This window comes from Dipteris shenzhenensis, chromosome 21 (assembly GCF_047967505.1).
Source record: "Dipteris shenzhenensis isolate YYH24624 ecotype China chromosome 21, Dip_SZ_1.0, whole genome shotgun sequence".
NCBI classification, from domain to species: domain Eukaryota; kingdom Viridiplantae; phylum Streptophyta; class Polypodiopsida; order Gleicheniales; family Dipteridaceae; genus Dipteris; species Dipteris shenzhenensis.
Window position 1 is genome coordinate 23005874 of NC_141616.1, and position 22757 is coordinate 23028630.

The following is a 22757-nucleotide window of genomic DNA, read 5'->3' on the forward strand; positions in this document are numbered from 1 at the left end:
CATCAATCTTGTAATCAAAATGATTTTGCCACTAAACTGTGCCTATTATCCTTCATCTTCCACTCAGAACATTCATCTCTTTGGCAACCTTGGTCTCAGAGTTGGTAGGGTACACGAATAGCAAAATCGATAGTGTTTTGGGGTTCATCTCTGGAACCCGCCAAAGTAACCCAGACTATTAGAAAGTTGAGAGTGTAATGCTACACCATATGCAGAATGTAGGCATAACATTACAGATTGCACAAAGAAACATCGTTGCAATATAATTCAGAAACTCACAACACTATTTGAACAGAAAGAGAAAATCAACAGATATGGAAAAAGGAATAGCCATTTAGAAATGTAAAGTGCTTACTATTAGAGAAAAATCTCTCATGCAAAACTCATAATCCCAAAACATCACATTCTGGCTCTCATATGTTTCCAAGCATGAAATTGAAGAGATACACCCGAAAGGTGGTGATCCTTTGTATTTGTAAGCACTTAACTATACATAAATACTTCCAAAATACTATGCAAATATTATTCGCCTAGCACTAGTGTATTCATCTTTTGTTTTACAAGTGGAACTTTGAGCTACTTCCTTTACTTGTTTTGCACTCAGTTGGATAGGAATCGTTGCTAAATTTCCAATTTTCATGTGTCCAACTCCCCAATCACATGGAAGTCTAGTGTTGTGGTCACTCCACACATTGTTACTGGCCCACATTCCCTGGCCCACATTCCACTACACTCAATGGTAGAACCCTTCTTCCATCAACCACGTTGATCTTGATAGGGATATGACAAGTGCATTCTAGGCCTAGTTTTTCATAGGTTCCCCATTGGGATCACCTCACAACAGGCACCTCCATTAATGCAAGACCCATGAATGTTCACACCATCTATGGCAATATCAATGGTATGATCAAACTTATCATCATCAAATGAGAACATATGGACTAGGCTGAGTCAACTTTTTCTTTTTTACTCTTGTTGTAGAAATTATTTGAGTAAACTCTCGACAAACTAATGGACTTAGTGCAAGAAGTAGGGGAGTTGAACTAGATCAGTGAGGATAGAATAAGCTTCTTCTCTATTTCCAATGAGATAGGAAGATCAGGTTGAACTATATGTCTCCTAGATCAACTATGTTTCTGTATAGTGGCAACTTCAAACATCTTAATTTTATGGGGAATTTCTTGGACTTCAAGAATAGCTTCTTTGACCTCCATTCCTAACTACTCTTCTCTTCTTCTTGAAATCCTTGGGGTGGTCACTTTGTAAACATGTAAGGTAGTAGGTTCTTTCATAGAAGGGGAATTTCAAATTAGGGGGACTTACAAGCCACTTATAGATAGGAGGGGGCAAAACAAAATACTTATCTATTATAATTATGGTATGTACATGTAAGGAGGGGAATTTTAAATTCAAATATAAGACATGTATACGTATGGAGGAGGGGTAAAAAAGTACACAAAAAGATGTAAATTTTTAAATATAGGGGTATTTTAAATGTGCACTTACTTGCACATGTTTAGTGGTTGTGTGTGTGTGTGTTGGGACGGGGGGGGAGGGGGGTCGATAACTGAGCATAAATAATGTGCACTCACTCTGAGGTTGAGGAGTGGTCACTCATAAAGTCTATTAACACAATCAAGATTTGAAAGCGTGTGTATCTTTATAGTTACCAACTCCCTATCCTACATCTTCTTCATGCATCTTTTGGATTCCATTTCCGAATTATGCAATCAAATGAATTTGATGAAGTTCGGCATGTTATTCAACCAGTAATCACTTAGTTGTGTCATGAATTTACTATTGATTATATTTTGAGAGTCCAAGGATTAGACCTCATTTAGGAAGGCAAGCTAATCTAGATCTAGAATAAGGACTGTTGTGCATAATTTATGGCATGCTACAATATGCTCACGATGATGTTCTACATCTAAATCATCCAAAGCATGTAGTTGAAGATGAGGGTGGAATGGAAAGCAAGAAGCGAGTGTCTACATGTCTAACTCTTGGTATGATCTAGGATCTCTCACTTTGCATACAACATTGTGACAACAAGTTGCTAGGAGTGGAATGTAGAACCACAAGCCACTGTGTAAGCAATAAATTCCAATGAACCCTCAAGGGTGGATGTAAGAGTCCCAATGGTGCCTCATGATGATGCTAATATGGCTACTCCATTGCGTAATGAAAGATGGCAACAATTTTAAATGAACCAGTCACCTGAACATTCAAGAGCACAAAGAAAATGACAAAATCCATTTAGACAACAAGATCCATTTGGACAACAAAAAGATTTGGGCAAGAAGATCCATTTGGGCAATAGGATCCATTTGGACAATAAGACATGCTTGGTCAACATAATCCATTGGGTCAACAAAACCTATTTGGACAACAAAATCCAACAATACAAGCAAATTCAGCAATCCAACAGAATTTGATAATTTAACCAAATCCAGTAGAACAAGCAAAACTGGTAGTCCCCAACAAAATCCAATTGTTCAACAAAATCTAACAAGAGCACCAAATCTTGAGATATGGCAGAATCTAGTTGATCCACATATTGTACCACTAGTTCCACCAACAAATCTAATGAATTTGAATGTAGCTAGTTTGAAGTGTAAGTTCACTAAGTTCAAGGGTGGCAAGAAGGATCCCATTGTGGTGTAGGCATAGAATAGAACAAGGACTAGAAATCATGCATGGCCACCACTGAGGCACAAACCACCACATCATGAGCAACCACCGGCACAAGCCAATGCAGTGATGATTGAAGAATGGGGAGATACATCAACATTTTAACATACACTTGTCAGCTAAGCACAAGTGATATGTGTCAAAGAGTGGGAAGAGAACTTCCATAGGACCACATGACCCTATAGCTAAGCTTAATTTAGGTAGAGATGGGGTATGAACTACATGGATGTATTCAAGTAGGTGTCTCAATTTCCCCATAACAAGTATATTCTTGTAGGCATAGATTATGCATCAAATTCGATAGGGCCGAGGTACTGAGGGACAACTTGGATTGAAGAATTGCTAAGTTCATTATGAGTACATCATTTGCAAATATAGATTCCCAATAGAGTTCATTAATATACATTTCACAAAACGAGTGCTCGACATCTTGATCAAGGAGTTCATGTTCATACACTGAGTGGACACAACTTGTTAACCTTGCTACAATGAAAGGCTGAGGCAACGAAGACTATGTTGAAGACCATCCTCATCAAGATGGTGGAGACCAATCGATGAGATTGGATTTCAAGATGAATGCATTGTTTGGTCATACACAATGGCCTATAAGGTCATAGTAACCCTCATCCCCTTTCTGCATGGCCTATCATTGTGACTTGAGCATTCCTAGTCCCAAGTTTACAGGTCATATTAACTCGAGGAGCCAAAATCTATACAACAGTGCTTGAAACAACTAGAAGCTGAGCCCAACAATCTCTAGGGCAAAAGCAACATGGAGGAAAGAAGTGATGTAGAGGAGAAGGAAATCCCAACTTGACTAACACATCACCCCCAAGTACTTGTGTTTCTCTATAATTTAAAACTTGGTCCCAAGAATCCCCACGTGAAGCTTAGTTGAAATGAACCCTTCAAGCTAATCGAGATCTTCACCAATGGTAGAAACCAAACTGACTACTACCATTAGTTGATTGATTGCAAGCCTTGGCCCCACATATGGTTTCATGCAAAATCCATTAATTGGCTTTGCAAAAGCAATGCCATGTAAATAAAAAATTTTGGATGTAACACATATGATTTGAAGTGCCCGGTCAGAGACCCAATTTTGGATTATACATCGTTACCCAATCACCGCTTTGAAAATTTTGAACTTGATGTTTTTGACCCACGCTTGTCAGCAATTTTGAATTATATAAGAGGTTGTAGAACTAATTTTTTATGGCTCAAGTTGAAGTTTTTCTAGTCTTAAACTGCAACAAGGCGAAGCCATATCATGCAATGACCTACCACGTTGCCCCATCATGGTATCTAATGGTGTGCCAACTTCACATATGCAGAAGATCAAGTTTCAATTAACCATGTCAAGCAATCATACTACAGATCACTTATAAATCGTCTTAGCATCTCTCATTGGTCATAAGTGAACAACCAAAACAACTCAACACTGCATTGTTACTCGATGGTGCATGCATTTCTATTGCTACACTCCTTGTCATTTTTCCCACTTCTTCAACCCCTCCTTGCATGCTTCCAAGAAATCTCTTAATCTACCATTCCCCCTTTAGAGACAGTTGCCCCCTTTCCACAACATAGAAGAAGCGCACACAACAGCCTCACCCACATATCCTACCGCCCTCCTTGATCAAATGGGTGTCAAAAAGTGAGAGTGTTGAGTAGAAATGGGCTTGCCAGGCATTTGTGCACCTTCAACAAGGGGCATACTTCAACATTGATCAACAGCCATGATGATAAGTGTCATCATTCAAGGGAGGAAGGTGTCACCTACTAACAAGTTTGTTGAGGAAGCATTTTAACTTCCTTACATAGAGAACAAGCCTCTTCTAGCACAATGGAGTGCTTTCTTCCACCCCATAAGCTATTCGTCATCTCAAACCGGCTTCACACCACCCGCCAACGGCCATCCTCTAGAAATGTAGTGAAAGGCTGCCATCCTAGTTGGTGCAACCAAATCACATGGATGCCACCATCTTGCGTCGTCTGGCCACGTGGCACCCAGTTGCCGATCCTCGATCGAAAACCGACAAAACAAGCTTCCGTTGCCAGTTTCCTCCAAGAACCATTTCCCGGAGACAATTCCCTACTCCTTGATGATGTCTTGTTTAGTCGAACTTTGATTCCTCGGAATGCAGCTCTCTCAAGGCTTCTCGCGGGAGACGACTGGAATGGGCTCGCTTCGCATTTCCATGATATAGTGTGATGCTACACCCCCTCCTCTTTGTGTTTGCTTGGGCTGGGCCTCCGCTCTCCAATACCCAGTTCGCACTGTGTGCTGCATACCTTTGGAATCGTTCAGTCTCGGAGGCTATTCTTTCAACTGGTGTTGCATTCCTTGTCCTAACAACGTCATTGGTAAGAGCCCGCACATCCTGGATTGCAACTACACAAAAAACGACATAGAATTCTTTTAACAAAGCTGCAACGGTGATAGAATATTTCATAAACCATGATTTACCTCCCAAAAGCACATGTAGATTTGTTGCCAATCATATGACTAAATGTAACTACACAAACACAGGTTAAATATTTCATAATACTAACTTCAAAATCAAAGCTATGGACAACGCACGAATCAATCTACGGTCAACTGAAAAAACGTAGCAAGTACGAATTGGGAAGAAAATATCTGCATGCTTTCTGCCATATGCATCGCACATCCAATTTTAGACAGCAGAATATTTTCAGACATTTGGATGCCCTTCTCAGTGTTGGAAGTTTCCATCAGTCAAAGCTTTTGCTGATTCTTCTGGTAACATAAAAGGAAGTTGATAGGATGGAATGTTCAGAGTGACAAATCCGAGTGCCCAAACATACACAATGAGACGTAGAGTGATGTCATTGTCTCTTGGAGAGCAACTATAGAGAAAACTTTTTTAGGTGACAATACTCCATAGTATGATTGGATACTCCACAGAAGGCACATATCTTTTTCTTGGTGTTCACCTTGATGAAATATTCACCATTACAGGGCTTTACTCTCATTCTAGGCTTCTTTGGAATGCTTTCCTCTGAGATACATTATCAATGTTAGAGGAACAACATGATGAAGGCATAGTGGGAAGGTCTTACCACTAATGTGGCAATATCTAGTCCCTTACAAAGAAGTCTCCTTCTCCACAAGTATAATTCATTGGAGAGAGAGTTAGATACCCCAAACTCTTTAAAAGAAATACAATAGCACTTTGATCTTCCAAGATTAGGAGTTCTAATCTGCTATTGAATCACTCTCTTGGCTTGTACAAATCAAGCTTTGTATTTCTTCACTTGATGAAGACAATACTTGTTCTCATGTAGACAAGTATGCAAGTAATGTAAAGCTATATCTGATCAAAGATACTCTACTCTCTTTACATAATCCTCATTGAAAGAGCAACTAGAACTTGACATTCTTGTTAAGCAAACAACCTCAACTGATCTTTCAATTTGAAAGAGGAGTTTATGTACTTCAGTTTAGCTGCAATGCAAGTATCTCAAGCATCAAGTATCATCAAAACTTAAGCATTCAAGAACATTTGCAAATAACTGCCAGAGAAAGTTGCAGATTTGGAGAAGCTCTATCTCACTGAATATGTCACTTCTGATAGGGCTTTATGAGACAAATCAAAGCTTGAATATCAAAGGAAGTCCAGCATAGAGCTTAGGCGAAATTATGCGCTATTCTGTCTGGGAGAAGTACGCCTTCTTCAACTGGTCTTTGTGTGAATTCTCCTCGCTCCAACAAGCATTGGTCCTCAAATTTGGACACAAGGTAGCTTGTGGTGTCGCCCACCCGTGACTAGAAGGAATTAGAGTATAGTTGAGAATTTCATTAGAATTTTGTGACTGATCGATGGACTGTTTTCTTGTCGGCACGAGTAGCAGAGACTACCAACGCTTCATTCCTTTGGATCATAGTTTCATCCAAAGACAAAGAATCTCCAGTTCAGAAGGTTCGGAGAATGAGGCCTCAAAGAGGAAGAATGGAGCCTTCCAAAATCGGGCTTGAAAGGGAGAAAATAGAGAAGATAATGAAATCTTGAAAGAATCAAGGTATCTAGAGACTAGACTAGGCTAGGTAGGATTAGCAAGCCAGGGACTAGGCTAGGCTCATGAGGTGGAAGCTCAAGGAGGATCATAGCTCTGATACCACATATTGGAACTTCCGGAAGAATAGATGCATTGAGGCAAAACTCAGTGACAACACGTAAGATATAGAAATGAGTGTTCTATTCATTTGAGAGGAAAGTCCCTCTTTTATAGAAATGGAGAGAGGGTGTCCTAAATCAATGGCACCTCCCCTACATCAAAGGAGGTAACTCCTAAATCATAGAAAGTCCACAATCATAAGCACCACCTCATGTAGGGGACTTTGCATTACAACATCACCTGTGTCATGGCCTATGGTACTAAGTGTGCCTCTTCTACACGCACACAAGCAACCATATGACTGCTAGTGGATGCACACATGCACTTAGTGTAAAGCACTAATATCTAATTTCTACTGCAGATCACGGGAGCAACACCATGAATAACCTCCCAGCCAAATCTTGCTGAAGCTCCCAAGCAGACAAAGAAATCCCGATACAAATCATACGTGAAAATCCTTCTCTTCTCTCTCTCTAGCTTCAACAAGCCCCAACTCCCTAGATAGATCTAGATGCCACATGTCATCCATATAGGGCCTTCCTAATGCAACATTTCACCCCTCTCTTGGGATGCATTAAATTCTTTGCCCCTAGGCATAACCTTTGCATTAGGCCCTTGGCCTTAGATCTACCTAGTTTGGTGCTATCAACCCTCATCCAGGACCTTGACATTAATTCCCTCCTGATCATTTACATGAAGCGCAAATAAATATATTACAAAGATAGATCCTTTATGGGAAATGTCAACTGATTCTTCCGAGGTCATACAATGGGCATGTCAACTGATTCTTCCGAGGTCATACAATGGGCATTACAACGATGGGCAATGCTACTTTATAGAAGCCTTTTAGTATTGTAAGATCAAGAACTCAGAACTAGTTATATTAACACAACTGACAGTGTGTAATGTAAAAGAAAATCGTATTTGCCATAAAAAGACGATTGAAGTTTCTCCATTTATCCAATTTGGACATGATCATGATCAAATGGAATACCAATAGAGAAGGAATTGCTTTGTTAAGGTTCACATATAACTGAACGAGTTCTATGTAGCTCACTGAAGTAACAAATGATAAATGGAAGAGCGACCTGACCCACCAACCCATCAAAGAGGAGAAACATAATGCTTTGAAATTTACACTTGCATCCTTCCAAACAGGCCAATATTTTAAGCGATAACACAAAAGTGACTCAGTTTGTTAGACTCCACCCAACAGCAGAACAGCATGCCATTGCCAAATGCTGTGCGTCCTGCTTTTGCATTTTTTATTCAATGACTCGTTTTCACCTTCCCAAGCGAATCAAGTGACTTTTGATATCGCTCGAAACATTTTTTGCTGGTCAAACTGTCTATGGCACATCCGAAGAAATGCAAGTTTACTCCATTAGTTCCATGTCGCTCATTTTACAATCTAGAAATACAAAAAAATCAATCAGTGCTTTGCAAGCTGAAGTTTGTTGGTGGTATTCATGCGCATAATCTTCACTGCATCGGTTGCTTCATTTGACGATGCTAGAAAAGGCGTTCCAATACATAGTCAACCATGCCTTCGAGACTTGATTTTACTGGCCCCGGAAGCAGGCATTCAAGGCAACTTTTGGCTTCGTCACCTTTCTGCTTAGCTAGAGCACGGGCCTTTCCTATACCTCCACCCTGTTGTACTAATTTAATTGCAGCTTCCAGTGAACCTTCGTCTGTGAATTCAGAATCGATTAGCCTTCTGAGTTCTGATTCTTCTTCTAAGGAAAAAAGTACAGGAGCTGTCAAATTTCCTTTGGACAGATCACTCCCTGCAGGTTTGCCAAGCTGTTCTGTTGACTGCGTGAAGTCCAATATATCATCTACAACTTGGAATGCCAACCCCAAGTTCATACCATAGCTAAACATTTTATCACAAATTTCTGAAGTAACTCCACTGAAAATTGCAGCTGAGCGCGTACTTGCGGCAATAAGAGAGGCGGTTTTGTAGTAACTTTTGTCCAAGTAATCTTGCACTGACATGTCACAGTCAAAAAGGCTTGAAGCTTGTTTAATCTCACCACTGGCAAAATCTTTTATGACCTGATGCAGAACAGAATAAGATTGCTTAAATGACCTTCCACAACCAAATGAAAACTCTTGAAGACATGTCCTGTAAACCTACCAAAGAATAAACACTTCAGACGTTTTTAATCCTCAACAAATCCTTGCACAACTGTGATGGTGACACATAGCAAACTAGACTTTATCCTTTCACAACATCTTTTAAACTAACACCAGACTTCTGTACAGCCCATGGATAAAAGACTCACCTGACTGATAAGCTTGATAACCTCAATATTTTCAAGGCTTGCCAAATACCAGGATGACTGAGCAAACATGAAATCTCCAGCCAACACTGCCACTCTTGTTCCATACAGCTGATGAATAGTTTGTTTTCCTGAGCATCGAGTGTAAAGTTTAGCACTCTCTCTCTCTCTCTCTCTCTCTCTCTCTCTCTCTTCTAGATGTAAGGGAGTGGACTAATCCAACACACAGTCTTGAAGACTTAAAATTTCTCCTCACACAGCTATTGGACACCATTAACATCTCATACAATTGACAATTCCACAAAAAAGCTAACACCCCTGCCAAAATATCCTACGCTTTTAGATAAATTCATCTTTGACCGATACCCTGAACAAAATGCTGGCAGAATTGCAGCTTCTGAAATCTAATTGTCATGTTAACAGGCTCCCGAACCTTCACCATGGATAGAGTTACAGTTATGCTGACTGTGACAAAACCAACATTCTGAAACTGGATGTTGGAATAGCAGTGTTACAGTCGTGTAGCTATCTATAAGACCACTTGTAAGTAGGCTTTCTTTTGAATGGTAGATGTACACTGTAGTTCACATGTGTTGTGGACCGTCATGCTCTCTACTCTACAGTGTCTCTCTTCCCCCCCTCCTTTCTGCATGTGTCATGGACCGTGGTGCTCTCTATCCTATATTGTCTCTCTCCCTCCTCTCCTCTCCATCTTGGTTTCTTTACACAGTATCAGTGCTAGTGTCCTTCCTCTAGAGTTTCCTTCTCTTTTTCTTTATGCTGCGAAATGTGGATGGTGGTTGAAGGTGTCAAGGGCACTGCCATGTACACGGGGTTTGAAAAAAGGGGGGCAGGCTACAATGCCTCCTGTGCTAAGGGGCTGGGAGAAACTTTTGCAGGCCATTGGGTGATGGAGCTACCAGGGCTGTAAGAGCCCGTGGGAGCGGGCAAGCAGGGCTGGGAAGATGTTGCAGAGGCATGGAGTAGCCGGAACATCCCCTAGCAATGCCGGCCACCACAGAGGCAGTTGGCCTATGATGGAGCACACACCAGCCCAAGACAAGCTAGCGCAAAGGGGTGAGACACCTATGAGCGAAGAAAGCCCCATTGGGAGTGTCAAGGCCCCTAAAAAGGAACTGTGACAAGCCTGTAATGGACTGGTGGGGTGCAAAAAACGAGGCAGGGTGGGGGCGGGCAGGAAGGATGGGCAAGGAAGAGGTGGAGCTAGCTAGGGAAGGCATAGCATGCATGTCAAGCGTTTTTAGAAACCTTCCTGTATCCCTTAAAAGACTTAGTAACTTGGAGAACTTGAAAGTTCAAACTTCTGCTATCGTTGTTCATCAAGTTGGAAAAGGTATCTACAGGATTTTGAGAGCTTTAAAGTAGTCTTCAAGCTCAACACATCTGTACCCACAAGTTTACGGTCAGTAACCTGTACGCAACTGCGATGATAAATGAAGTTAGGGTAGACTTGTCTAAGCAATTTAACATGAGATTTAGTAAATTTGCATTACATTATGGGCATTGAGATCAACAGGAATGAAGATGGGATGTTCCTAAATCACAGAAGATACATTGATGACATGCTCAAACAGTTTGATATGACATACTGCAAACCTATTGCAGTCCAATCGAAAACAGGTCACAATATCTTTAAGATTGTGAGTAAGCAAACCCACATTGCTACGTTGTATCGACAAGAAACTGGCAAAGTAATTTATCTAATGGCAGCAACTAGGCAACACAGCAGTTATGCAGTAGGCTTGGTTTGTCAGCTTATGGCAAACCCTTGTAAGCATTACTGGAAACTATTAAAGAGAATATTCAAGTACCTCAAGGGTACCAAGAATCATCAATCATCATACTTGAAGGATACAAGAAAAAACCCTAGCTCATGGGATGCCATGATGCAGATTGGGTTGCAGATCAGCCATAGCCTCTTTAGCATAGCCTCAGCCATGGATAGCTTCACAGCCTCCGCATAGCCCTTCATTGGGGCTCAGACAAGCCCTCTTCAATGAGGAAGCCACACATATGTACGAATGAGTATTACTGATGATGCCAAGCCCCAATAGAAGGAATAAAAACAGCAGGTAGAATTAACATGATGTCCACAAGTCCCTTAGCCTTTGACCCACAGATACACGACTTTGCCGCCTCCCCCACTCGGTGTTGACACTAGTGCCTAGACTTTTGTATTTCTGCTACTATGCCAGTCACAAGGAGGGCCCCTCCCACACCCACTCATGTCGAGATCCACTTTGACTGTGCCCTTGAGCCAGTCTATGTGAGCCACCTAGACCGGGAGCTTCTCGATACTCGGAACTACCGCACTCTTATGATTGGCCACACTTTCGCCAAGGTTTATGGATCGGTATTAGAGAGGGAGATTAGTGGCTCATGAGCGGCGGGCTCTAGGGCAGCCGGAGACAGCAATCCACTCTAGACCACATCTTCATTCTGAGGGCTATCATTGAGGAAGCGAGTTGAGACACCAGAAAGTCTATGCTTCCATTGTAGACTTTTGAAAGGCCTTGGACACTATCTCACGATCCCCCCTATCAAGAAATTACAGAAGATGCAAATTCCATAGATTATGATTTAGGGGGAGATGAGCACATGCGAGTGTGTTAGAGGGAGAGTTTGCACTCTAGCAGGCCTATCGGATTGGGGTTGAAAGCACGATCGGGTGAGCAGGGATGCCCGCTTTCATCGACTCTCTTCCGGCTCTACATTGATGAGATCACATCCTTTATAGACCGCCTATGAGGTGAGGGATCACTACTGGTTGACCTGATGATACAGATACTACTATATGCGGATGGCATAGTTCTCATATCATCTTCGACAGAAGGATTGCAGAGACATCTGGAGGCCCTAGAGGTGTTAAGCAAAGATAGAGAGAGAAGACTTGACAATTAACCTTGGGAAGACCAAGGTTATGGCCTTTAACACCTCATGTGCGGTGCTTCACTGACATAGCTTCACTTACCGAGGTGAGTTAGTGGAGATAATGCAATGCAATCTTCACAGGGCCAGTTTTCACAATGACACACACAGCCAAGGCACGACTAACACGAGGGTGGGGTGCTTTGGCCCGACTAGAGAGGCAGATCTTCCAGGCGCACTTTCAGGATCCTTGGCAATTACGTTATTCAAATGGATCAGCTTTCCTTCTTACAGAATAGCATGGATGGACCGCACGAGTCAATCCACAAGATGAGATTAGCCGTATCATACAATAAGCTCTCCTCCAGTTCCATATGTCTCGGACTTGGGAGGGGGAAGGGGGGGGAACAGGAGTTCCCCACCAAAATCCACTTCTATCATGACCACTTCTTGAAAGTATCAGAGGATCAACTCATCATCAGACCCAATACCTTGAGGACAAGGGAGTCTCACATGCTTCCATGCCCCATCAACTAAGAGCATCAACAACGACATTTTCAGCACCAAGCAAGTTCTCAATCATCTCCCCAAAGTGGTGAAAAGGGGGGAGGGTGGCAAGAGTTCCCCCACCAAGATCCAATTCTATCACGACCACTTCTTGAAAGTATCAGAGGATCGACTCATCATCATAAACCAATACCTTGAGAACAGAGGAGTGTCACATGCTAACATGCCCCATCAACCAAACTCGCGAAAAGTCTAGCTCCATTGAATCTAGCGGTCGGACAACTAGGTGGCTGGCATAGTCTAGAGCAACTTCAATACTTGATGATCTACCTAAGCAATGAATTCCTTGCCATACACAAACTGCTTCCACGTTTGTAAGGCATGGATCACTGCCAACAATTCCTTAAGTCATAGACGGAATATCTGGTCTCGGCTGTATTCATCTTCCATCCCTCAAATGTAATGGGGTGGCCATGCTGCTCCAACTCAGCCTCCAAGACAGCTCCAATAACATGGTCACTGGCATCAGTCCGTACACAAAAGGCTGATCCCACTCAGCCGAACCAAGGCATGGAGCTGTGGACAATGTTTCCTTCAAAAGTTTTAAGGCCATAATGGCTTTTGGAGTAAATTCCATGGACTGTTTCTTGCTTTTGACTCCTTGTAGCAAGTTGATGATGGGAACTAAATCTTTGCCAAGCCTTGGATGTGTTTTCTGTACCATTGACAAATGCCCATGAATAGCGCGGTCCCCCTAACCTGTGGCAGGACCTCCCACACCTGCATGTCCTTCACTTTGGCTGGGTCCAAACAAAAACTTGTGGAAGTGATGATGCATCCCAAATAGTGTACCTCCTCCAAGAAGAAGTTGCTCTTCTTGATGTACACTTGATTGTTCTTCAAGAGCTGAAGAACGTATTGGAATGAAGAACATGCGATGCTGGATCCTTGGAAAAAAAGAAATGTCATCAAGGAAGACACATACAATTTTACCAATGAGAGGTTTGAAGATTCTCAACATCATATAGTTGAAGGTCGTTGCTGCCCCCATGAAACCAAAGGGCATAATAATAAATTCATGCTGTGCCTTCTCCATGCAAAAGGCAGAATTCGGAATCTTACGCTCGTGAATCCAGATCTAATGGTATGCATTGTTCAAATTAATCTCTCAGAACATCTTGGCCCCATTCAAATGCTCCAAAATGTAATCAATCCAAGCATGGCAAAATGGCTCTTTACCATTGACAACTTGAGTGTGCGGTAGTCTACACATCCTAGCCATGTTGTTCCTCTTCTTGGTAAAGAGGATCGGGCTGCATATGTGTAGTGGGAGATAGACTATCCTTACTCTCTTTCCTGCTCAATACTAACTGCAACTGCAAAATGATGCACTCAACACACAAGTCATGCTGTGGATGTGAGTGAGGGAATCAGAGGGCAAGAAATAAAGTGAGCCCCCGAAGAGGAAAATCTCATCCATCCTATGTGTGAGGAAGGCCCACCTCTTATGACATGTTAGTCATTGGAAGATCCGTTGTGCCTTAGATGATGTCAAATGGCCCAGGGCTCGCTCCCACGTGAGGTGTGCTCTCACCTCTCTGCACTCATCGTCGAACCAAGGGTTTTTGAGACATCTTCCCATCTTGGGCCTAAATCAGGTCGTGGGGAAAGATCTGGTGGCAACGTCCTGTTGGTAAGTGTAGGTCTCTAATAAGAAAACAGAGACAGAGGTTGCTTGTTGTAGCCAACACTCCTGCAATATTTGTGTAAATGTAGCCCAAAAATCACACAGTGCTAACTCAAATCTCACTCCTTTCCTTATAGAGCACACAAATGAATATACATAGATACATCAATTAATGAACCATGCACATGAGAGTAGAAAAGGTACATAAGTATTGCAAATAAGGTACAACCTGGATGTGGACCCCTGCCACCACAAAATTGTTCTCCTGCCTCCTGCATGGTCTACAAGAGCTTCAATGGGCTGAGTAGATATCCAATAGTGAGGTATTCCCTTTACCTCTCACTCCTTTGTCTCTCCCTTCTCTAATTCTTCCCTCTTCTTCGAATCTGCCCTATCCCCTTCAATTCACTGGTATCAAAGCGATTTCTTGGGCTCCCTTTTTCCACTCTTTCATCTTCAGCCCACTTCACCTTCTTCATTTCATGCGCATCTTGAAGATCTAGCCATATCAGCAACTGCATTACATAGGAGAGGTTGCAACTGTGCAGAAGCTAGATGCAAGGGCCTCCTGAAGGGGTATCGTACAAACATTATCCAGATGGACATGCTCCATCTCCCTCGTACTAGCTCATCCCCTCCCTTCAACCTCTCCTCCCTGCTCGCGACCCTTTCTCCTGCCCAGCTCTGTCCACCCCTCTTCAACCCATTCAAGCTGTTCCTCAACCCATTGAGAATGTCTCGGCCATTTGGGCTTTTATCCCAAACCCATGTGTTTGCTGTCGCTCTCTATGTTTGCCAACCCATGAGCTTTTCTATCTTATTGTGGGCTCCTCTCTGCTCGCCAGCGCTAGACAAAGAGATAGCTCATCTCATTTCACCCTCTACGAACCCTCCTTTGGGGTTTTCCCAGCCTCTCTGGCAGTTCATGACCCCTTCTAGGCTGGGCAAGGCCTGGCCTAGAAGGGGTCATGAACTGCCAGAGAGGCTGTAAAAAGGCCTGGCCTAAAAGAGGTCATGATCTTCTTGGTGACTTTCTCGTCTAGCTAGAAAGGCTCTCATCACAACTTCCTTGGACTCCTCAGCCATTTGGATCTCCCTTTAGATGAAGGACAAGCAACCCTTTACGGAGGAGTAGTGGGCAGCCACATTGTGGGGCCTCATGTCCACTCAAAGTCAGGTTTGAGACTGCATTCAGGTGAGCTCATCGATTCTATGGGAGAGGAGTCTTCCTCCACCAGCTGAGTTTCCCGTCACTATCCAGGCTCTTGTTAGAGCAGAGCCCTATCTTCGTTGGCCCCCACTTGGTCTTCTTCATACCTTGGAACCACACTTTTTTTATAAACGACATGGGGACACATCATGAGTCAATGTTTACAGTGAAATAACACTTCTCAAGGCTTCTAAAGAAATACAAACCCATTCGTTCTTCCATCAAGGCTTGCTTCGGAAGGAGTCACCACCCACAACAGCCTTGGTCATTGCAGATGATAGTGTTGCATGGCTAGGGGTGATTGTGGAGTTTCTAGTGTCCTTGCCAGGTGAGTTTCTTCTAGAGACCCTAAACAGTGGCAAGCTCAGTCTAAGGGTCGAGGTCTAAAGCCTCCAAGGCAGTGCCTAGAGTGCAGACAGGCACCTGGCAAGAGCCTACCCTCGCAATGCAGGTCGTGCGCCTTCCCCACCCACAGCCTTGACTAGGACAGCATCCAGAGAGGCCAAAGGATAGATCTCCTCACATAGACCAATAGTAGCAGGGCGTCTCAGACCCCTTGGGTTGAGCCTCCGCGTGTTCTTTCCTCAAATTTGGGGGCTCTCTAGGGCACAATTGTGTGCACATGTCTTATGGTGAGAGCTTGAGCGTTGGGTCTTTCTTAACATTAGTCAGCTGCAGGGGTCAGGCTGTAGCAAGCTAGTCTCTATAGTCTGACAAACATAAGGGGCTGGGTGAAGATGTGTGCTACCTGAAATCATTCTATCCAGTCTGCAATTTCTAGGGATCTCCTGATATAGTTGGTAGTCATGGCATTACATGTGGCTTTCATAGAGCATCCGTATTTTGATTCTGTAGATGAAAATGATACAGTACGTTTCTTTATTCTTGCCACAAAATGGCTTCTACTCCGAAACTCAACAAAAGTCACGGTGACCTTCTATCATTGATACTTCTTGCCTCCCTATGTAACCAAACAAATTCAGGGCGTGTTTAGTGACATATTTCAAACCATAATCACTGTCATAGTTTCATATCTGAGTACGCTTTCGGTGGCTTGTAAATGACTCTTCTCCATCTGATGCATGATTTGGCTCAGTAATCCCATAATAGTCACATCTTATACCGGTCAGATATACAAGACTGCCGACCAGCTGCCAATGCATTGTAGCATCTACTGATTCAGAATTCATAACGTGTACTTTCACATCGAGTTCCACAAGCGTAGCACGTGGCTTTATATGCTCCAGTTTGAACTACTGTAAGACTTTCAGTAGCCCACCGCTTTTAGGTCGACCTCTGATGCAAGCTATGGAGCGACATGGGCAATTGGCTCTTCAACTGAGCCAATGATTGTGAGATCATCTATATAAATTACACCAATGACAACAAGTTTATCTTTGCTCAACATATAATAGATGAATGTACCAACGTTTACAAAATAAGAATGAGTCCTTGGACTCCAAGTTCTTGGTAATTCTTTAACACCATGCAAGACGCTTGCATGTTGCATATGTTCTTGAGCTTCCTTCATTTCATCTCTTCATCAAGAAAGCCATTCAGAAATGCATATTTCACATCCATTTAATGGATTTCTCCCTCCTTAGAGACCATGTTGATGAGCGTTATGTTAAATCACCTGCCACTTCGACTTCCTTGACACCAACTTCAAGTTCAAGTATGTACGTATGTGTGTACACATATATACGTACATACATGCTTACATATACCTAGATGAATCCAGGAGCATTCCCAAACTCATCCTCTAAAGCACGACATATACCTACATACATGCTTGACATATACCTACATAAGTATGCATGTACATACACATGCGTATGTATTGAATAGTCAACACATGTGCTTATGTTGACACATGGATTGTTCATGTTAACTCCTTGTTAAAACTGTCAATAGTGGAAAAGTTGAGACTGTTGCGACTTGCAGTCTTTCGCTAGTCGAGACAAGTTGAAATTTCTATGACCCCTTGAAACCAAGAGCTTCCTTTTCACTCAACCCCATAATCTATAAGCGTTAGACCTTCGAATTCTCCAAATGTTTGTAATTTTGTGATTTGACATCCAACTCTTCAAGTATATTTGAGCATTATGACTGCCAAAAAAACATTCTGGAGTGCTTACAACAGTGTTAACGCCTTGTTAACACATGTGCTTATGTTGACACATGGATTGTTCATGTTAACTCCTTGTTAAAACTGTCAATAGTGGAGAAGTTGAGACTGTTGCAACTTGCAGTCTTTTGCTAGTCGAGACAAGTTGAAATTTCTATGACCTCTTGAAACCAAGAGCTTCCTTTTCACTCAACCCCATAATCTATAAGCGTCAGACCTTCAAATTCTCCAAATGTTTGTAATTTGTGATTTGACATCCAACTCTTCAAGAGTATTTGAGCATTATGACTGCCAAAAAAACATCCTGGAGTGTTTACAACAGTGTTAACTATATTCTGAAAACAACACTCGAACAAAGAGAATCAAAGCTGCTCTAAGGCAGCCATTGCAGACTGAGACTGTCAAATCCAATCCAATCCTCAAATCAAGTACCTTGAGTTCCTATTCAACCAATGGTTGACACCTCTTCTAGACAAAACGTACCTCGGCGTACATCACTCTCATCAAGCACATCATCGTGTATCAAACTTGCAGTGTGAATCATCTCTATAACCTCTGCCAATCGACGATGTTGTGGAGTAAGATCCCTGCAAAGTTTGGAAACTCTTGTTTAACATAAACATAAAAAACAAAGGGAAATTTAAAAACTGAGACAGGCAATGCGTAATCAAATAAAGGGATGCAGATTTACTTGAGGCCAGATAGCTGACTGGTAGCTCTGGAAACTAACAGAACTAATGCTGGTCTCATCCTTTTGCCACCTGCACTGAAAATCTGCTCAGCGGCTGCCATGAGCAGGGAATTTTCAGAACCTACGACCTGAATGACAAAGTTATTAGCTTCAAGATTGTCATCTAAAACGGCAAGGCTCATGCAGGAATTTAAAAAAGAGAGCATTAGCAATTCCACGTCAATAGAATAATAACGTAAATTCACAGTCACAAAGGTATTCCTTCATGATAACAATGCTTTAAAGCCTTGATTTCAAGCTTACAATTTTTAGGTGTAGCATATGAGCAACAAGGCAAGTAAAATATAGAATCCCAAAATTTAAATGATCCAATACATACCGTATGAAGGTTTCTGTTTAATATCTGCAGATCTTCAGCAACAGGTTCCATGAGGGAGGAGACAGACACGCGTCCCTGAGAGTCTTCTTGAGCTGTGGAGTCATCAAAGCTTAATGCTTCCAGCACAGCTGAGTCACTTCTGCGATTACCTAATATGTAGACCAGTAAAATATGCCATCCAGTGGAATAATGAAATTAGGATGAGAAGGTCAATGCCTGTAACATACAAACTTCATTATTTCTATGCAAAAAAGATGATGCAGTCTACCGTCTCATATAATCCTACCTTGCTGCAGGATACAGGAACTGTCTTAAATTAAATAAAAAAGCATCCAATTATGCCTATATGAGCATTGAAACTCTCCCAAACAACTGGTAATTCAAAAAAACAACTCAAAGACAGAAACATTTTAGGTCCTAGTGTCAACCACAATATCATCAGAGAGAACGGGCAAGCAAAAGAAAGCCTCCACAGATTTCACATCGTAACCACTTGGATTGATACTTTGAAAGTACAACCATGACGTAAAAGACAGTCTAAGTTTGTTAAAATAATTCTGCATATCCAACAACAAAAATCGTCAAGCCCTCCTCCTGGATATTTTCTCTATTCCAAGGTAATCATTACTAGGTTTTGCCCGCCTGAACTGAACATACCCAATCCAGATTCCAAATACCTGTTATAATAAGACAGTACGAGAGCCAAATGCAAAGGAGAAGAGCAGTTTCTTCTCAATGTATCGATTCCTTTTCCAAGGGACATCCCATGCTAGATGTGTCAGACACTAAACGTTGCAAGCCGCAAGTTAGATGTGTTCAAGGGCCCAATTCAAAAAGAAGCCAAACCTCCTAAACAGGACCACAAGTGATGAGCTGTTTAAAAGAAATCAAACCTCCTAAACAGGACTACAAGTGAAGAGCTCTAGATTGCCCTGACATTTTGTGTAATGTGACTAACACCCTCATGTTTAACAAATGCTTATGGTGAACTAGAAATAGCAACGCAAATCCCATTGGTGATTTCCATCTCTAATTGGAGTCAGTAATGCATAGTTAATTCTATATAAGCACTGACTCAGTTTCACCTTGAGACAGCCCCTCTCTACATTGATCCAAGACAGTACTGAGATAAATCCTATTGACAGAACCATCAGAATTCCTTTCTAGTTTGTCATCTGACCACGACAGTGTCATCACATCAAAAAAAGTGAGCACGTAAGCCATACGCAGGAGCACTCCCCAAGTTTCGATACTCTACATCTGGCTCCGAGGCCAAAACATTTAGAGAAAATGAGAAGCAAACAAGTCCTTAAATATGATAGGGTGCGTTGCTAATGCCCAGTCCTTAGAACCTAGGCAATCAATTTTCTGGTACTCGGGACCGTATTCAAGGAAAAGCTCACAATGCTTTTGTTCTCGAACCTAGGACCCTTTTGGTCGGCTCTAAGCAGTAATTAGGATATCAGAGACGGTGGCCACAATAGTCTCCATACTCAAACTTGTTACTGGCCTAGCCATTACCGTGTATAACAGTTATCTTTGTGGGCCCACTGTTCGTGAGCCAACAAACCCAAAATGCCCCCAACGCAAGTTTAGTATGCATGTAAGTGGATACAAATCTGAGACACAGTTGCATCATGGTCAAACACAGTAGCAAAGCGAGATTTGAAGAGAACTGCAGAAGGACGTTGCATACTTGCTGGTGCAGAGGAGGCCAAGTTTGGAAGCGTCACGCCACTGTCTGTTCTCTCAGAGAGTTCTAGTACTGGTGATGCAGTTTGCTGTAGCATAGATCGTGTCGATTTCTTGTGCGAATGGTCAATTCCATTGCCGCCCCTAATTTCATATTTTTCCTGGCTGCCTTTCAGTCCGAGAAACCCGTGATGAGCAATGTCGGCAAAAGCAACGGGGCAGCTACCACTACCTCTACCCGTAAACAGCCTGTGCGGCGATCCATTACTGGAATCCGCGCCTTTGAAAAAACACACACTTGAAGTTGTGAATGATGCCATGGTTCAATCCTGGCTCAATCACGACGACCTGCACATACCTTCACTCCAAAAAACCTCTCGAGTGCTCAATGAATGTACTGGCAGCAGGGTATCTCTATTGTATTCACAGGGAGAGTTCGAAGCCCACAACAAGAGCGAGCTCACGACCCTGGCCTCGTTCTGGTGAGCAATTTCGCGGGCTTTCCGAGGGAGCAACAAACTCTTATGAGATAAAGAATGTTCTGGTCAAGCTATATAATCAAAACGATGGTGGGAAAACCGGAAACAACGCTGAAGGCGAGATGTGCACAGGCGTCGAAGCAGGGTGGTAAAAGAATGGAAATGGGTACCAAGAATCGATGGGAAACTGTACAAATTTGGGGAGAAGGAGAAGGAAAACTTCGATTTTGAAAGCGATTTAGAGCCGGTGATGAGGAATGCGGCTCACTCTCTCCTCCCACGAATTGATTATCTGCAAGATGCGCCAGTACCTTTCTTCCACGTGTTCACCACCTAGCCACGCTTGCATACCGCCACGTGTTCCCCTCCCAGCTTCACGTCCTCACAAGACCTTCCGTGTTCCTATTTACCTCTGCCTTGACATTCCCCCTTTTTTGGCCTTCCATATGTGGTAGCCTAAGAGGGCGTTCCCGCGTCCCCATATCTGCCACGATATGCCAAGTCTTCGCAATGCTGGTGATGTTCCCTTGATGAGCCCCTTAATATACGCTGCCTATTCATGGCAGTGTAATGCTTGGGTGGAGAGCGAAAATTCTGCTCCCCACCTTAGCATTACAGGGCCATGGTTCGTCGTTCTAGAGCTCCTATTTGATGAAGACATCTGACACCAAAGCTGTGACATTCTGAAATAGTTCGCATTTGATGAAGACCTCTGACATCAAAGCTGTGGCATCCGTGTTTCCCTTCGCGGGAACCTTTGCTGTGCTCTGCCAAGGTTCACCTGCTATATGTAGCATTTTTGCTGGGGCTGCAAACCATGGGAAAGCGCTCTAAGTGAAGCGGCTAGGCTTTTGAAGAAGCTCATTTTTCCACAGGATCAGTGCCTCGTGGTAGAAATCTAGAGATCCTACTTTTGTTTCCCTCCACATTTTTAGCCCCCTCCTCTCCTCTCTCTCTCTCTCTCTCTCTCTCTCCACCCCCTCCCCTCGACTCTCGACTCCCTCTCTTCCTTTCTCTCTCTTTCTTCCTCTCGGGCAAGCCTATTGAAATGATACATATCATTCATCTTGTTTTTCCCTTAGAACATTTCAATTTGGGTTCACACTTCGAGGGAAACCCTCAGACCCCTGCTCTCAAGGAGGGGCCAGTAGAAGCTGTTGGTGGTCATCCAGGTTGGGTTCGCAAACCACCCCTCCCACGGTGGGCATAGGGTCCATCAAACTTCGCACACACACACACACACCCATTTTGACTATTGGGCTAGGACTGCAGGCCCAATGCCTCTAAGATTTGAAACCGTGACTTGAGCATCATCAAAAACCCAATGCCTAAACCACTAGGCCAAAGCCTTAGAGACTTTGGGTTCCTATTTTACCAACACCACAAGGTCCCACCTCCCCTATGTGAAGGTCTGAGATCAATGGAGGATGAATCTTTGTCATCCGATTGGGCCACTTTCACGTAAAGCAAAGCGGCTCACCCATTAAAAGGAGATGACAGCACAACCGCCACAGTAGAACACCTAGGCCCGATTGATGAACTAACGGTAGAGCCAGCTAGGTTGAGTGTCCAACTACAGGGCCCGAGTACAAGTGTCAAGGCACTCAGTTCTTGAAGGCAACATATTGATGATGTCGCAGAGTGTGGTAATGATGCGGTGGCACAAGTGGCTCGTACCCAGATGCAATGTAGTGATGACATGGTAGAGTGGCAATGATGTGGCAACATCGAAGCAGCAATTATGGGTCCCTTGCTCAAGCCCTCCATGTGGGGAAATGAACTGAGGTCGCACTTTCCAAATTCGGCTAGTGGGGTTGACAACTACTTGCTGGATTCAAGAGCACTTTCCTCTGGAGAAAGTGCTTCCCTGACTATACATTCACCCCCCTAGCCCTCACCTTTGACACATTTCCAACAAGTGATTCCCAACATGAGCAAGGTAGTTAACTGCCTCCAAGTTACAGCTATCTTTCTTT

The 22757-nt window shown here is 42.9% G+C and overlaps 1 protein-coding gene across 1 annotated transcript; it reads right to left on the minus strand.

Annotated features, from left to right (window-relative positions):
* Positions 1 to 8190: 8190 nt before the first annotated feature.
* Positions 8191 to 21037, minus strand: LOC147888647 (solanesyl-diphosphate synthase 2, chloroplastic-like). The gene is made up of 6 exons (XM_087392612.1): positions 20307 to 21037; positions 18611 to 18759; positions 18232 to 18359; positions 18024 to 18127; positions 9123 to 9250; positions 8191 to 8892 (listed from the first exon to the last, which is right to left on the minus strand). The coding sequence occupies exons 1-6, from the start codon at positions 20620 to 20622 to the stop codon at positions 8344 to 8346; spliced, it is 1374 nt and encodes a 457-aa protein (XP_087248738.1). The 5' UTR covers positions 20623 to 21037; the 3' UTR covers positions 8191 to 8343.
* Between the last annotated feature and the right edge of the window lie 1720 nt (positions 21038 to 22757).

Bases quoted from the DNA above. Each gene is read 5' to 3' on its own strand.
- LOC147888647 (XM_087392612.1), bottom strand. From the start codon at position 20,622: ATGGCATCATTCACAACTTCAAGTGTGTGTTTTTTCAAAGGCGCGGAT. The intron at 9,251-18,023 runs GTACGTTTTGTC...CTCGATGCTCAG, and splicing joins TGAGAGTGATGTACGCCGAG to GAAAACAAACTATTCATCAG. The intron at 8,893-9,122 runs GTGAGTCTTTTA...GTTCTGCATCAG, and splicing joins TTATCAAGCTTATCAGTCAG to GTCATAAAAGATTTTGCCAG.